At 30.8% G+C, this 16,345-nt stretch overlaps 1 protein-coding gene across 3 annotated transcripts in view; it reads right to left on the bottom strand.

Moving 5' to 3' along the window:
- Nucleotides 1-241: 241 nt before the first annotated feature.
- The window catches only part of Egfr (epidermal growth factor receptor), a 266,434-nt gene continuing 250,330 nt past the window's right edge, over nucleotides 242-16,345 (bottom strand). For all 3 annotated transcript variants that reach the window (XM_035359001.2, XM_085820085.1, XM_085820082.1), the window contains 4 exons: nucleotides 10,822-11,093; nucleotides 9,232-9,430; nucleotides 8,222-8,395; nucleotides 242-5,730 (listed from right to left, as the gene is read on the bottom strand). In XM_035359001.2, coding sequence (XP_035214892.2) covers nucleotides 5,483-5,730; nucleotides 8,222-8,395; nucleotides 9,232-9,430; nucleotides 10,822-11,093 — 893 coding nt within the window. In that variant the 3' untranslated portion in view covers nucleotides 242-5,482. The remainder of the gene's footprint in view (nucleotides 5,731-8,221; nucleotides 8,396-9,231; nucleotides 9,431-10,821; nucleotides 11,094-16,345) is intronic.

Consider the following 16,345-nt stretch of genomic DNA (forward strand, 5'->3'; position numbering starts at 1 on the left):
GTGTCTGTGGAGCACAGGCTGCCAACTATGTTGATGGCATTTCCTTGAATTTTACTGAGCAATGCCAACTAGTTTGCATCCTAATGACTGTTTTACACTGCCTGTCAATTTAATCTGTCATAATGAAAAGAGCTGTACGAGTGTCATTAAAGACATTAAAAGAAGCCTTTTAGGCCAACTTCCAATCTGCAGCCTTTCAGATCTGAAGCCATTCAGATTTGAAGAAATATAAAGAAACGAGTCAAAATATAAAATAACGTTTATTGTATAAATGATGCATTTTTACACAGTATCCCATGAACTGGAATAAGAAAGAGACGAAGATAATTCTGAGAGGAAAAAAATTGATAAGCCATGATTAACTGCATTTTTAGTGATATAACACCTTTTTCAAACTAACCCATAAGCACATATATCACACAGGAAAGAGAGATTTTATCTTGCGCTGAATGTTATATACACCATGTTCAGAAAAGTCTTCCCAGCCTTTATTTTTGCAACCACTGATGTACACTTTAAGAAAAGTTTTAAATAACACAAAGATTCATGTTTCATACTTTAAAATTAAAAAATTAATATAATTTTAAATATAATGTAATAAAATTAAATATAATTTTTTACACATTCCTTGAAAGTTTTGTACTTGTTATGAAAAATGAAATGCAAAAAGTTTGACTCTTGTACAACAAAAACTGAATGAGATAGTTGATATTAAAATCGAGAATCATATTGAGGAGCATTTTACAAATTCAAGTGCGAGATATTTGCATTTTTATCTCTAACCTGGCAGGCTTTGGTACAGACAGGCAGCCAACTCGTAATATAATTTGCATTCATTTAAATTGAAAAATATTCATGCTTTAATGAATTTATTGTTATTTATTGATTGCAGAGCAATAAAACTTCGTGAGAATATTAATAATGTATTTTTAGACTTTGAAAACATATAATTACTTTTGTGAAAATTCTTTTGACATACCAAATGTAACAAAATTATAAATAAAGACACTAATAAATCACAAAAGATTAGAAAAATCGACCATAAATTCCACTTTATTTATCAACTAATCTCTAAATGCAAATCTTTCCATTTTGAAATTAAACATCTCGATCGGTTTTGTTGTATGGAGGTTACGTCATTTATTTTTTTATGATGAGTAAAAAATTTTCCTAATTAATGTTAGAAGTTAGATTTCACATTTTATACAAAATTATTTTAATGATTATTATTAATAAATTCATAATATACCTCATAACAGTATAATTGAATAGCATTTAAGAGGGGAAAATCAACCTTGATATATTCTATTCTAATTTATTTACTAACCATCCGCTAAATACAAATTTGAAATGACATAAAAAATCATTGATTTTAAAATTAAACATCCTGATCAATTTTGTCATACTAGAGTCTAACTTTTGGGGTCTTATTTTTTATAATGAGTGTAAAAGTTTACTAAATGTAAGTATAAAGGACCAGATTAATGTGCAAAAATTTAGATTTGGTATTTTATACAAAACTAATTTTTTTTTAATTTTAAAATTAAAGGATAATTTTAAGCATTTTTGTAACTGGAAGTCTTATGTCAACAGTTGCAAAAATAAAGGCTGAGTAAGGACTTTCGTAGAATCGTATAACTCGTTAAATAACTTCTGATTGCATTTTAATTTTCTTAACGTGCTCCACCAATAAACATCATTTCAAATTATGTTACTCTTCTGTTTGAATAAGGAACAGTGTGCTAATGGGCTAATAAATGTTATGATCAAATATTATATTTAATGACTTTTAATTTTGTTAATTTTCTATTCACATATATTTACAACAAAACAAACACTATACACATTCGATGTCTCCACCACAGTGCAAAGTGCATATGATTGAGTTTTTGACATTTAAAATCATACATATTTCACTCTACAAAACTGTACAGTAAATTTTTATCAAATTGAAGATACCTAAAACAAATCTCAAGTAAATTTCACAAACACTTATTAGAAAAATACAGGGCTAGGAATTTATATTAAAAAAATAAAATATTGTGAAACAAGATACACAAATACAAAATATGTACAAAAAAAAATTAACAACATTCTTTACAGAAAAATTTTAATCTGTAAAATGGCAACACAGAGACAAAAGTTAAACACTCATTAACATATAAAAAGAATATACCTTTTTTACCTATGAAATTTCTTTACATGTAAAAGATTTCTCTTAAATGTACCTTGTTTGAAAATTTCTTAATTTTTCCTAATATGGTGTCTGTTTATAAAGTAACGGGATTAGTCTTGCAGTTAGAAAAAAAATTAGCAGAACTCTGACAAAATGGTTTCATTCTGCATGTAGACAAGACAATGCTCCTTGTTACATGGCGGAAATAAATTTCTAAACTAGAGGGGAACATCCTCCATACGCAACCAAATTTGAAACCCTACGATTTTTCCCTTTTTCAACAAAGTCTGTGCTAAGGAACCTGTTTTGAGTCACTGTGGGGTTAAGAAAAAACCCCACAGCATTAAAACAGTTCTCAGAAAATGAATTGCAATGCACCTCTGACTGGTAGGAAATAAGAGTGGGTCAATGTTAAAACTGCTAACAGGAAATATGTCAAAGAACAGAAATGACAGATTTTCCCTAAATTGTGTATAAAGGGCCTTTTTTTGAGGCTATTCCGTTACTTCATGAGACAGACTTTGCACAGTATAAGCATATTCTAAATCTTACAAAAATATTAAATGCATGCTTTGTATTATTTCTGAATGATGAAATAGCATGCTTGTGGAATGTTATAAATATGACTATATACAAAACATGATTATGCACCTGAGCATGAACAAGTTACCTTCTGCACATAGATTTTATTAACAAAATATGCACATGGAAAATTATTCATTCTATTCTTAGACCTAGAAAGTCAAAAATTATTAGATTGATCACTCTGAATTTAAAATATATATATATAAAAATACAAAAACATGTACAGTATACAATATTTATGACACATACCATGTATAAATGTATAGATATCTTAAAAACTTCAAGACTTTTTTTTTTAATTTAGTATTACTTTATTGAAGACGTTTAGACAACAAGAATCGGTGTAATATTTGTAAATTTGCAGGAATAGTTTCGAAGGTTTACACATAAAACATTTCATAAGTTGTCCTGCAATTTTAAGAATGTTACGCTGACTTCTGTAGCCTTAGTACCTCCAATAATTGTTGTTCGGGATGTTAAGTCAGATTAGTATTACTTTATTACAACATATAGTGGCCTAGCTAGAAGTGTTGTGACAACTGATTATGTTTATTTACAAGAAATATATAAAAAAAGGGTGAAATTCTATCATTCATCGTTCATCGTATTACTAATCATTTAAAATCATTAAATATTTGCAAATTACTAAACTTTTGATGATTTTTAGTGATTTGCACCATTTGATCACTAAATCTGCAAGTAACTAAAAATGCACAGTATTCATTTAAAAATCACTAAAACATTTGCCAAATATCTTAATTTTTTTTTTTTTTTTTCAATTACTTCACTACAACACATATAGTGGCTTAAAAGTAAATCGAATTTTATTTAGAAAAGGTGTACTAAAACCACAAATTTTTGTCATTTATCTCATTATATTTGTGTATTTAAAAATAATAAAAATCTACTTATATTCATTACTTCTCTTTTTTAATTTTAATTAGGTGTGTGAGTGTATATGTATATACAAAATCTGCAATCTATCTAAGAGAAGCAGCAAAAACAGCACTGGAAGACTGGAGGGGTAAATTTTCAGATTCATATATGCTTCAAAAATGAGGTTTTAAAAGCTCCACAAAATCGTTCAAAAAAAGGTACAATTAATATTGAACTTATAATATTGTACATAAATGAAATCCAAGCACTGAGAGGTGATTTAAAATATTTCACGTCACAAACACCAAAATGTAACACATATATCAAATGAAAAATAGGATGGCTTTATATACAAACAGAAATTTTGTACTACATTTATTCAAAAGCATATTAATTGAAATTTCAATAATGCTCTTGCGAAACAATTTGAAACTTTGGGAAGTGGGACTTAACAGTAAGGACACTTTTTATAAAAAAAATTCAAGAATACTAAACAAATTTTTGCACTGTCCCAGTCAAAAGTAACCTGGCATGTTCAGAGAAATTTTATTAACTTCAGTGACTTTTCTGATTTTATATGCATGAAACTTATTTTCTTAGATGCAACTATTATTCATAATTTGGTTTTGTATTTATATAATTTTATTATTTTATATATTTATTTATTGATAATTAAAAACGGTAGTCTCAAAATGCTCTGAAGCAGGAAACTGTTCATTCAGTACGATGAAATATAAATTAATTCATATTTAACCCAAAAAGTACAATTTCTAAAATATTACACAACCTGCTGAATATTCAAGATTTTAGTACTGAATTAAGTGGATATCAGTTACTTAACCCACTCAGTGGCATGGCTTTCTGGATCTGATCACGAAGACTTCTATTTAAACATAATAAGGCAAATTTATGTAATTGTTTAGTCTCCGGTTTCATAAACTTTCATTCATTAAGATGATTTTTACATCACTTTTCCGATTCTAAATTGTAAATGGTATTTTGCTTTCTTACTTTCTTTAAAGAAAGTAAGAAAGCAATATACTTTAAATTATAAGCTAATATGACAAAAAAAAAGCTAATTATTGGATAAAGGCAGTCATGCCACTCAGGGTAGTAACATTACTCTTAAGTAAAAAAGAACAGTGAAATTTGCTGGTACAAAACGGAAAATGATCCATCACTTACTCAGCAACTTATAAACTATTCTTATAACCATTTTTCACAAAAAATGTTACATTTCAGTATTGCAAGAACATATCACAGATATTTTGAAATGTAGGATTTATAGCTATGCAGTATTTGCATTGCAATACCTACAGGAAAAAATATTGTTACATATAAAAATATATATATATATATTCAAAATAGATGTTGAATGAAGTGTTTCGATTCACAGTTGCTCGATTATGTACATAACAATCAACAAAATCCACTCATTTGTTTCTTCGAAGGACACATCAGGTGAAGTGTGGATGTTAAGTAAAAGCCTGCAGTCTGATGCCATTTGCTACACAAATATGTGTATCAATACTGAAAAATACTAATCAGACTTGCAGCATTCATGACAAATGGGAAAATGTACTAGTGATGACAGAAAATGCTGATTGGACGTACAACACTTTGATGATGACTGGAAAAATGTGCTATTGACGAGTGAAAAATGGTGATCACACGTGCAATGCTCGTATGACAACTGGAAATATGTATTGACGACTGAAAAATGCTAATTAGAACTGCAATGCTCTGAGAAGACCTGAAAAAAATAGGACGATTGGGAAAACGGCAATCGGACATGCAATGTTCTGTTGATGACTGGAAAAATGTATTGCAAACTGATCACTGTTGTCACACGGTTGTTTCATTTATGTTTCGTTCATTCAAAGGCTGTAATAATTCACGCTGAAGTCCATTATAATCATTGTAATAGTCATGCTCGTCTGTGTCATCATCACTGTTATTGGTTTTGTGCTGGGCAACCACTGGCAATTCCGATGGAGAGTTTGAATTATTTTTCATTAAATGGTATTCTAAATTGTCCACAGCTTGATGAGGTATATTTCGTACAGGAATAAAGTTTCCCATATGGGGTGGCACTGAAAAAAAAAATAAAATAAAAAATAAGTAAGTGAATTATTAGTTGCTTTAGAATTTAAAAAAAAAAAAAAAAAAAAACTCAATTTAATACGGAAAAATCTGTGTGCCTGTCTATCTCATTCCCTGCATCTCTCAGCCTACTTTTCTCGACCTCTCTCATTTTCCTTCTTTCTGTATTTATCTCACTATCTACTGATATCTATACCTATTTTTGTATCTCTTGCTATCTATCTTTCACTGCCTTTCTCCCTCCCTCTCTCTCTCTCTCTCTCTCTCTCTATATATATATATATACATATATATATAATATATAATTGCATATATATATATATATAGGCAATTTAGTGGATATATATATATATAGGTAATTTAGTGGATATATATATATAGGCAATAGTGGATATTTTCTTCGTGTAGTGCTAAGATGAATTTCCTTTTTTATATTACAGTCAAAAGTCGTTAATTCGGACACTCATAATCCGGAATGATCTATAATCCGGACCTCAAAGCTACAAACTTTCTGCGCATGCGTAGCGTTGAAGCATACACGTAAGACCTTTACGGCTGCAAGTATGCGTGTGCGCATGCACATTTAATGTATAACGGACGGTATAAGCTAAGCTAAAGTTATCTAATTCAGTTAATGTTGCAGATTGCGTTGTTCCTTAATCTTCGAATTGGGTCCGGCTTATTATTTTTTGCAGATTGTTAGAGCAATTTTATAAAAGTAAACTTGAATTTTCGATTATGTCAAATAGAATTTCCGATATATATTTACTAATACGTAAAGGATCTACAAAGCGAAAGTATGTTTCGAAGTCCATTAAACAAAAAGCGGAATTGCTGCAAAAAATGGATAAAGGCATATCCTTTGTTTATCTAACAATTATCTGTTTATTAATTTTATGCTGCTCTGCGGCGGGGAGGGGGGAATGCCGCAGTGTGCGCAATGAATTGGAAGTTGATCTGTCAGCACATTTCCTTATCTTCAGGGCAGATGTTTTTATTTTATTTGGCTTATAATTCCTTACTAAATGTAGTATTTCATCTCAATGTACTCCGTCTTTGATATGATTTAAATCAAATTCCTCGTCATTATAATTCGCTTCCGATAGCGAAGAAAGTGACACAGAGGTTATTGAAAACGAAAAAATTTCGATTGACAAATTAGTCAGTATTCTCGACACAGCAATTATAGGACTTGAACAGCGGAACTTTGTAACTGAACAAGAAATTATGTCTGTTTATAGAATTAAAGAGAAAGTATTATCACATAAAAAACGAAGCAACTTAAACAACTTACATAGAAAAAAATGTTTAATAAAGTAAACAAATAAATATTAAGCCTTTTTTTTTTTTTGTAAATTTTGATACCCTTTAGATCATAATCCTTCTTTATTTCATAAGTTACGGTTTCATATTTTTAATTTTATAATTTCTGCATGCCATCTTACCAGATTTAAACTGATGATCTATAATCTGGAAAAATTGATAATCCGGAATCGCTGAAGTCCCGACGAGTCCGGATTAACGACTTTTGACTGTATATATATATATATATATATATATATAATTACCTCTCTCTCTCTCTCTATATATATATATATATATATATATATATATACATGTCTCTCTTGCTCCATCTATCTATATCTAGACATCTTTATCTCTTTGTCTCTCTCACTATCTACCTTCCTCTCTCTATTTATCTACTTAGCTCTTTCTATCTGTCTGTTTGTGTACATATATGTATGTATGGCAGCACGTACAGCCACCAAATTTTGAACACACATAGTCCTCCACCCAAACATGTGCATCTTGAAGCCCCAATTTTTAATTTACTTATTTATCACTTCGTATAAATTTACTCAAATTTTTATTAATAAACTCAGTGCTTTAAAAGTGAGCAGTGGCAACACTGCTTACCCCCCCAATACATTTTTATCTCCAGCACACCATACTGTTACTATTCAGCAAAATGTATGGTATTTATCTTTCAATTTTACTGCAAATAATTAACTCAGTTTTTGAACACTTTGTGCTGCCACTGCAATACATTTACCTCCAAGCACCATACTGTTGTTGCTTAGTAAAGCATAAGTCTCATTCATATAAGGTGCCCTCGTGGCTTTAAAAGGTAATTGAGCCATATCAGCTAGGAGTGTAGTTTTCTTTTAAAGACATAATATTATGGCACTTGCCTGTAGTTTATCCATGGCTACTTATCATTTGTTATGCTCTTACTATTATTTTTCGTTCTTTGGAAATTAAATTACTAGCATAATTTCCCCCCTTTCAATTTTGAGACAATAAAATTAGTAATGTATATGTAATTATTAAGTAATTATTATAATTATATGTAATTATTATATGAGTAATGTAGTGTACATCTATGGTCAACGGCTGCAAAAATAAGGATCAACCAAAGACTGGTATATAAATGTTTTTAAAACAAAAAAATATTACTATTACTGAATTTTTAATGCAAACCTGAAGAGGTCATTTTGGCATCTCCAACTAAATCCATGTAACCAGTTGAACTGTGTGAATGCGGGGAAGGCACTAAATAATCGTCTTCATCCACGAGCAAATCCAGTTTCACATCCTTAGAATTCAAAGATGTTGCTCCATTCTTGTGCATAAACATTTCTCGGTCTACACCTCCTTGCAAAAAACAATGATATATTCAAAATTGTATGCAAAAATTAAAATTTAATTCATTCTTTTCAATCCCAAAAGAAAATTTTGTTGTTTTATAATACTCAAATGTTTTTATAGGATTATCTGAAGAAAATTAAAGCAAAGAAACTTGTTAAAAATTTTTCAGAATAATGACCCAGTTGTCTATAAGCTGGATCAGATACTTTTGTATATCTTTGTTGATTCACTACACAGTATATAAAATTTTGTACACAGAAACCTTAAAATACCACACATTTTAATACAATCTGTGCAAAACCTCTATGAAATAGCTACACATATCGTTACAGAATCTTTATACATAACTCTATAAAAGTTATAACGAAAATTTTAGTGAATACCATCAAAGATCTCTTACCTAGTTTATAGAAAATTAGGTTATAATTTTAAAGGATTCTAAAAAAGTAGGCTAGGATTTTTTTATGGAATTCTTTAAATAAGACATTTTTTTTAATATCTACACACATCTATATAGAATCTCTATAGAGATATATCTAAAATTTTAAAGAATTCTGTAGAAGATATGTAATGTAGTCTATAGAAAATTGGGCTATAATTAATTCTAAAGGGTTATAAAGAAGTTAAGCATTGAATTTTTAACAGAATTCTATAAGATTTTTTCATAATATCTAAACATTTCTCTAGAATCTCTGTGCATAATTGTATAGAAGCTATATGTAAAATTTTATAAAATTCTATAGATCTCTGACCTAGTATATAGAAAACTGGGCCATAATACTAAAGCAAATTAACACAGAATTTTTTAACAGAATTCTGTAAGACATTTTTTAACAGTTTACCTCTTTCTAATGTCGTCAGAGGATCTGAACAATATCTGAGGCTTGTGTCTCTGCTGGGGCAAATGTGGTTCAATCCCATGTGGCCCTCCGGACAGTCGCATTTGAATTCGTTGCGACGCAAATTCATTTCGGGAGAATTATTTACATGTGAAGTGCTATTCAGAGAATCTGCATCAAATCCTCTGTCTTCCATAAATTTCTAGAGGAGAAGAAAAAAAAGTTTCATATAGCAAAATGTATATTTAAATTTATTTTAATAATACCGCAAACTTCAGATAAGTGGAGATAAAGTCCAAAGTTAATCTGACTGCAGTTAGCTTCAGAATAAGAATTCAAAGCAAGAACATACTCCAAAAGAAAAATGTCTTTTCTGTTTTGAAATGTGTGCTTTGGTTTCAGCACTCAAAATAAGAACACACTTCAAAAAGAGAATTCAAAATAAGAGTTTAAAGCAAGAACATATGTAAAAATAAAAAAAGAGTTTGAAGTTTGTGTTTTGTGGTTTCAGCATTAAAAAAAAAATCCTTCAAAATGAGTGATAAAACGAGAACAAACTTCAAAAGGAGGAATTCAAGACAATACACACTTGAAAACAAAAAGAGCAGTGTTCCTTCTGAAGTTTGTGTTTTGTGGTTTCAACCATCAAAAAACAAGAACATATTTCAAAATAAAAAATCAAAGCAAGAACATGCTTCAAAATAAAAATTAAAATATTCTTTTTGTTTTGAAGTTCTAATATTTAGCATTTGAAATAAGAAAGCACTTGAAAAAGAAAATTTTAAAGCAAGAATAACCTTTAAAAAATGAATTTGGAAACAAGAACACATATCAAAATAAGTGTCTAGAGGAAGAACACATTTTATGACAGATTTAACAAAACAAAAGAATTTTGTGGTTTCAACACTCAAACTTACATTCTTATATAAAACAAAAAGGGAATTGCAAAACAACACACTTCAAAATAAGAAAACAGTTAAAAAAAATCTTCTTACTGTTTTTAAGTTTGTGATTTCAGCAATCACAATAAGAAAAAATTTCAAAACATAAAATATGTTTTTGCTTTTATCACTATTCCATTTCAATAGAATTTAACAAAAAACAGAAGATTAGTAGTTGTATAACCAGTTTATTCTTATGATTTAGCAATTTATTTTTTATGGATGATTTTACAATTTCATTGTTACTGCCGAGATCCAAAAGCAGGCATCGTGTAGAATGCTAAAAAGTGGACACCTAAATGTGAAACATGCATTTCATATGCAATGCCAAAAGGCAAAATGGTTAAGCAAGGCATGTGACTTTCAATACTGGCCTCATGTGGAGAATTTGCATTTCAGTCATTGCTTGAAAGCGCCAAAAAATGCACTTTGAACCTGTTAATTATCAGCCAAATTATATATTTAAGTCAAACTGGTGGAGTTTGGGATCCTGTTAAAATCAGGTCATTGTGCAGTTCAAAAACCTCCTGGTTTTGAATTCTAAAAATCTGTAGCTATGCACACTGCACTTCTCCTGCACTTGCAAACAAAATGCAGGAATAGAAATAATTGGGAAAAACATATCCAAACAGCAAACAAAAAAACTCCCTACCTTAATTGGTGTAGGGGGTGGAGGGGAATCGGTATCATCTTGGTCCAGCTTGGGCTGCAAATATTCCTCTGCGTCCATTATAACCTCAGAGCCCTCTATGGGCATGCTGAAATTGCAGATCAGTTCCTTCTCATCCTGAGGAGTATAACTTGGCAAACGCATGAGCTTGTCGCCCGGAATGACCAAGTAGCGGCCCGGATCTCGTGCCATTTTTGCAAATTCGTCCGCCAGTTCTTTGAAGGAGGGACGTGATTCAGCATCCAACATCCAACCTGAAAATCAAAGAGATAGTATAAAAGCTGGTGCTTCTTTTTGAAATAATATTTAAAATATACAAAGGAATAGAAGTGTATAAAGTTCTAAGAATCGATGCTTAAACGGTGTCAGTTTATTCCCATTATTTACTGTTCTGCTTATTATCCCTCTCTTGTATGTTGTAATGTCCTGTAAATGTACATCACTTTATTACCATTACTATTATTATCTTTCCCTTGTACATTACTCTGTTATCATTACTATTATTAACTCTCTATTATTATTACGTTCTCTGTTATATATTACTGCTATTATCCCTCCTCTTTTTGGCTGACCAATATTTATCTGCAGCAGATTAGCAACAGCATGTACTTCTATCATTAGGTGTATATGATATAAATTTAGTATATATCCTAAGTTGTGCTTTCGAGACATAGAAAACGCAAGTTAAATTTTGACAGTTGGTGTTGCAATGAAAGATATAGAACTGTCCTTTTTTTGTGTGTGTGTGTGCAAGGTGTACATTACTCTGTTATTAAAACTATTATTATCTCTTTTTAATAATATTATTCTCTTTCTTGTATATTTATCTTATTACTTGTGCTATCTCGGCCTTATATATTGTAAAGAGAGTTTAATTTATGAAATTCGAAGTAACGAAGCCTTATTGAAAACAGTCAGCAAAGAGGAACAAAAGTAAATAAATATAATAAACAAAAGTAAATAAAATGACTATTAAAATCATTAATAATTTAAAAATTAAATAGTTAATTATTATTTAATCAATATTACTAATTAATATTTATCAAATATTATTTAATTAAATAACATTAATTGAATATTATTTATTTAAATAATTAAAGATTTAAGTAATTAAATAATTAAATTAAATGTAAAGAGATAAACTAAAATTTAATACGCAATTTTTAATATAATTTTATTGCAAAAAATAAAATTTTCGAGATCAAATTTCTACTGAAATTGTTGTTCAGTTACACAAAAGAAATGCAGGAGCCTTCTTATTTAGGACTCTGGTGTGCTCCGCCTAGAATTAGGATTTATCCCAAAAACTAAGAAGTATCAGAGCCAGGCCCCAGCACAATTTAAGCTCTGATTGTAATGCAGTGTAAATGAACATTACACTTAATATCTCTTTCTCTTGTGTACTGTGATACACTGAAAATGTACGCTGTGGGAAGGAAAAAAATAAAAAGGACATTTCTGTATCTGCTGTTCTACTGGGCCAATTGATGAAATTCAGATTGCATTTTTCATGTCTCGAAAGCGCGACTTATGATATATAGTATTAGATATATATAGCATAGTTCTAATATAGAAATTTTGACACAAAATTGGATTTCTTCTGAAATGGCATGCCAATTTTTTTTCATATTTCGATTATACGACTCAAATTATGCCAAAGTGCCAAGTTTTATAAAAATCACTCAAGTAGTTTTTAAAAAATTAACTCTCAAAATTTTAGCTTCTCAGTGTTAGTAATTGGATTTGATATATATTTATTAATAGCTCTTTTTTTATTAAACTTTTTTGATTTTTTCTATCACATTTCAAAATTTAGGTTCATTCCAAATAAAATTCACCCATTTTTTATGATTGTCTTTTAAAATTTGTATTTTAAAATAATTTTTATAAATTCTTCAAAATAATGTTTGTATTATAACCTGCATGATTTTTACCATCATCTTAAAGTAGATGTGTTTGTAAGCCCACCTGCAAAATATTGGAGTTTTTTATTCAAAATTTCCTAAGATATACGTGAATTTGCATATTGGCATGCTTTGAAATTTGGTATATTTGTTATAAGTGATAATAATGCCAAATATGGCTTATGCTCTTTGTTAAAATTATTTGAAAATATGAACACTGACTTTTTTCCACTCGTGTACAATGAAAAAATGGAAAGGAAAATAGGTTGCTATAAATTAAGAAATTCACCAAGTAAATTATTCATGGCACAAACTGGAAAAAAATTGATCCAAGATAAATTTTTAAATTTCTCCATAAATTTCTTGCCAAAAATTACAAAATTTAATATCTAGGTATAATTTGAGTCGTAGAATCGAAATACAGAAAAAAATTGGTATGTTATTTCAGAAGTCCAATTTTGTGTCAAAATACTTTTGTTAGATTAACGCTATACATAAATCTAATATATATCCTGTTGAGAATAATCATACGTACTCCCCGTTCTTGTTTTAATGTCATGTATTTTAACTGTAACTGTTTTATACTTTTGCTTAGGTTGATCTGGCAACAGTTGTAGTTGTGCTCGTGTGATATGTAGAAACGTGCTGTGCCATATGGGCGTGAAATTCCATCTTTTAATAAAGCCTCTACTTAATTATCATCGGCCTCTGATTCACTTTTTTTTAAATCTTTACAGCAGAGTGTGGTTCTGATATTGAACACGCTAGAGGCGAAACATTTATATTTGTTTTGTGGAACTTATTTGTTTGGAACGGAATCGCGCGTTAAGTGAAATTTGAAATGGCAGCACGTGATGAGAACACAAAGTATTGTGTTGAGCTGTTTAACGGTAAAAACTTTTCTCTGTTTAAGCGCCGTGTAGAAGCTGTGTTTGCAGCCAAACAACTTGATAAATATTTAGACGTTGAAGCGGATGAAACGAAAGTTGCTGAAATCAAAGATGCAAAAAAGGCTTACGCATTGCTGCTAACCCTTCTAGATGATGCCATATTGGCGACCATGTCGAGTGAATCTTCTGCATGTGAAATTTGGAGCAGTTTAAAGAATAAATACCATAAGGTGAGTGCAGTTAGTCAAATATTAGTACGAAAGAAATTATCGACACTGAAGAAACGCCGAGATTGCAGTATGCAGTCACATATTAACAAACTGTTGGCTATCGTAAATGAACTGCTGCTTTCGGGTGCTGAAGTCAAAGATATGGATGTGATTATTTATTTGTTGATGTCGCTACCTTCTGAGTACGACATTATTAAATCGACGACTGAGAACCAGCCAAATGAAATGCTTACGCTGGACTTTGTTATGCAAAGGCTCTTGAATGCTGAAGAATTGCAAGGTGAGAGAAATTCTTGCGATTCTCGTATTTCTAGCTCAAGTAATAACGTAGCTTTTAGCGCTGAGAAGCGTGATATCATCTGCCACAAATGTAAAAGTAAAGGTCATATTGCCAGGCTTTGCAAGAAAAAATTAGTTTGTTTTGGATGTGGACGCCCAGGGCATTACAGGAAGGATTGCAGATTTAAGCATAAATCAGATTATAGAGAATCGGCTGCAGTAACATTCATGGTTGGTGAGCCTATTGGAAATTTCATTCTGGATTCTGGAGCATCTACACACATGTGTAATAAAGGTGAGTGGTTTGAAGAAATTAAACCTTTTTCTGGAACTGTTGCATGTGCTTCGAAAAATGATGTTTTAAAGGTAGAAGGTATTGGTACAGTACCTGGAACATTAAATGGAAGAGAAATATTACTTAAAGATGTGTTATATGTGCCTGAGTTGAACGGTCAATTAATATCTGTGAAGAATATTCAAAAAGCAGGTTACAGTGTAATTTTTAAGAATGATGTAGCTGTTATTGAAAAGAGGAATGAAAAATTTGAGTTTGCTAAACTCAATGAGAAAGGACAGTATGTGAGTCAATTTGAACCAGTTAAAGCTTCAACATACATTGCAAATCATAGTGCAGAATTATGGCACAGGCGCATGGGGCACTCATCTGATAAAATATTAAAAGAAATGGGTTTGCCAGTATCTGAGTCACCTTCAAGCTTTTGTGAAGAGTGCATATTAGCAAAACATTCCAACACTCCTATGAACAAAGGTCCTAGAAGCAGAGAGCATGTGCCGATGAGAATGGTACATACTGACATATTTGGTCCCATTGATCCACCCACTAGGGAAGGTGAAAAGTATTTTGCTACAATCATAGACGATTTTTCTAGACTTACTGAAGTGCATCTCTTAAAGCACAAGAGTGACATAAATGAAGTGTTTAAATTGTTCCTAAAGCAGAATCCTGATGTCTACAAAATTCGGTGTGATAATGCCAAGGAATACGTGTCTGGTGAACTAGCTCGTTATTGCAAGAAAAATGGTGTTATGATAGATCCTGCTCCTCCATATTCACCTCTTTTAAATGGTGTGGCTGAGAGAGCCAACAGATATCTTTTAGAGAAGGCTCGTGCTCTAATATGTGAAGCAAAGCTTTCTAAATCCTTCTGGGGCTATGCTGTACAAACAGCTGCATATCTTAAGAATAGAATTCCAAATCAGACTGTTGAAAATGTACCTTATAAGCTCAAATATGGGAAGCCGCCTGATTTGAATATTATTAAGGTGTTTGGATCTGATGCATACATGAGAGTTCTTGATAACTTAAGAAAGAAATTGGATCCAAAAATCAAAAAAGATGATTTTTATTGGATACTCTACCATGGGTTATCGTTTACTGGACCCAGTCACAAATCATGTTGTGGTTTCTCGAAATGTATTGTTCAATGAAGAGAATAAGAAATGTATCTCAATTCAAGATGATTTTTCCATAGAAAGTAAAGATCCTGCTAAAGATGAAGTAACATGTGATTCAAGTGATGTAGAATCCAGAAATCTTGAAGAAAGTCATGAAGAAATTACTTGGCAAAGAAGAAATATAAAATTACCTGTAAAGTTGAATGATTACTTTGTGTATGAAGCTAATGTGGCAACTGTTGATACAGTAACATATGAGGATATAACATCATTGCCAACAGAAGAGCAAGTCCTATGGAGGAAAGCCATGGATGAGGAAATAGCTTCTCTTAATAAAAATAAAGTGTGGGAGATAGTCAACTTGCCAAAGGATGAAAAGCCAATATCCTGTAAATGGGTGTTGCGCATCAAACGAAACAATGTTTACAAAGCTAGATTGGTTGCTCGTGGCTTTGAACAGAAGCCAGGTATTGATTACTTTGAGACCTATGCTCCTGTAATTAGTACATCATCACTTCGACTTGTGCTGGCTATCATTGTTCAAAAGAATCTTGAAATCTATGCATTAGATGTAAAGACTGCATTTCTGAATGGTGATCTTCAAGAAACAATCTACATGGAACAACCAATGGGCTACAGTGACAACAGTGGTCGTGTGTGCAAGCTTCTTAAGAGTCTTTATGGACTTAAGCAAGCACCGAGGCAGTGGTTCAAGAGATTTACTGATTTTATAATTCTGTTAAACTTCCAACAACTTAACTGTGAAGCATGTACTTTTGTAAGAAGA

The sequence above is a fragment of the Stegodyphus dumicola genome, chromosome 1 (genome assembly GCF_044657685.1).
Source record: "Stegodyphus dumicola isolate Sdum_Otavi_A_Nest chromosome 1, ASM4465768v1".
Lineage (NCBI taxonomy): Eukaryota > Metazoa > Arthropoda > Arachnida > Araneae > Eresidae > Stegodyphus > Stegodyphus dumicola.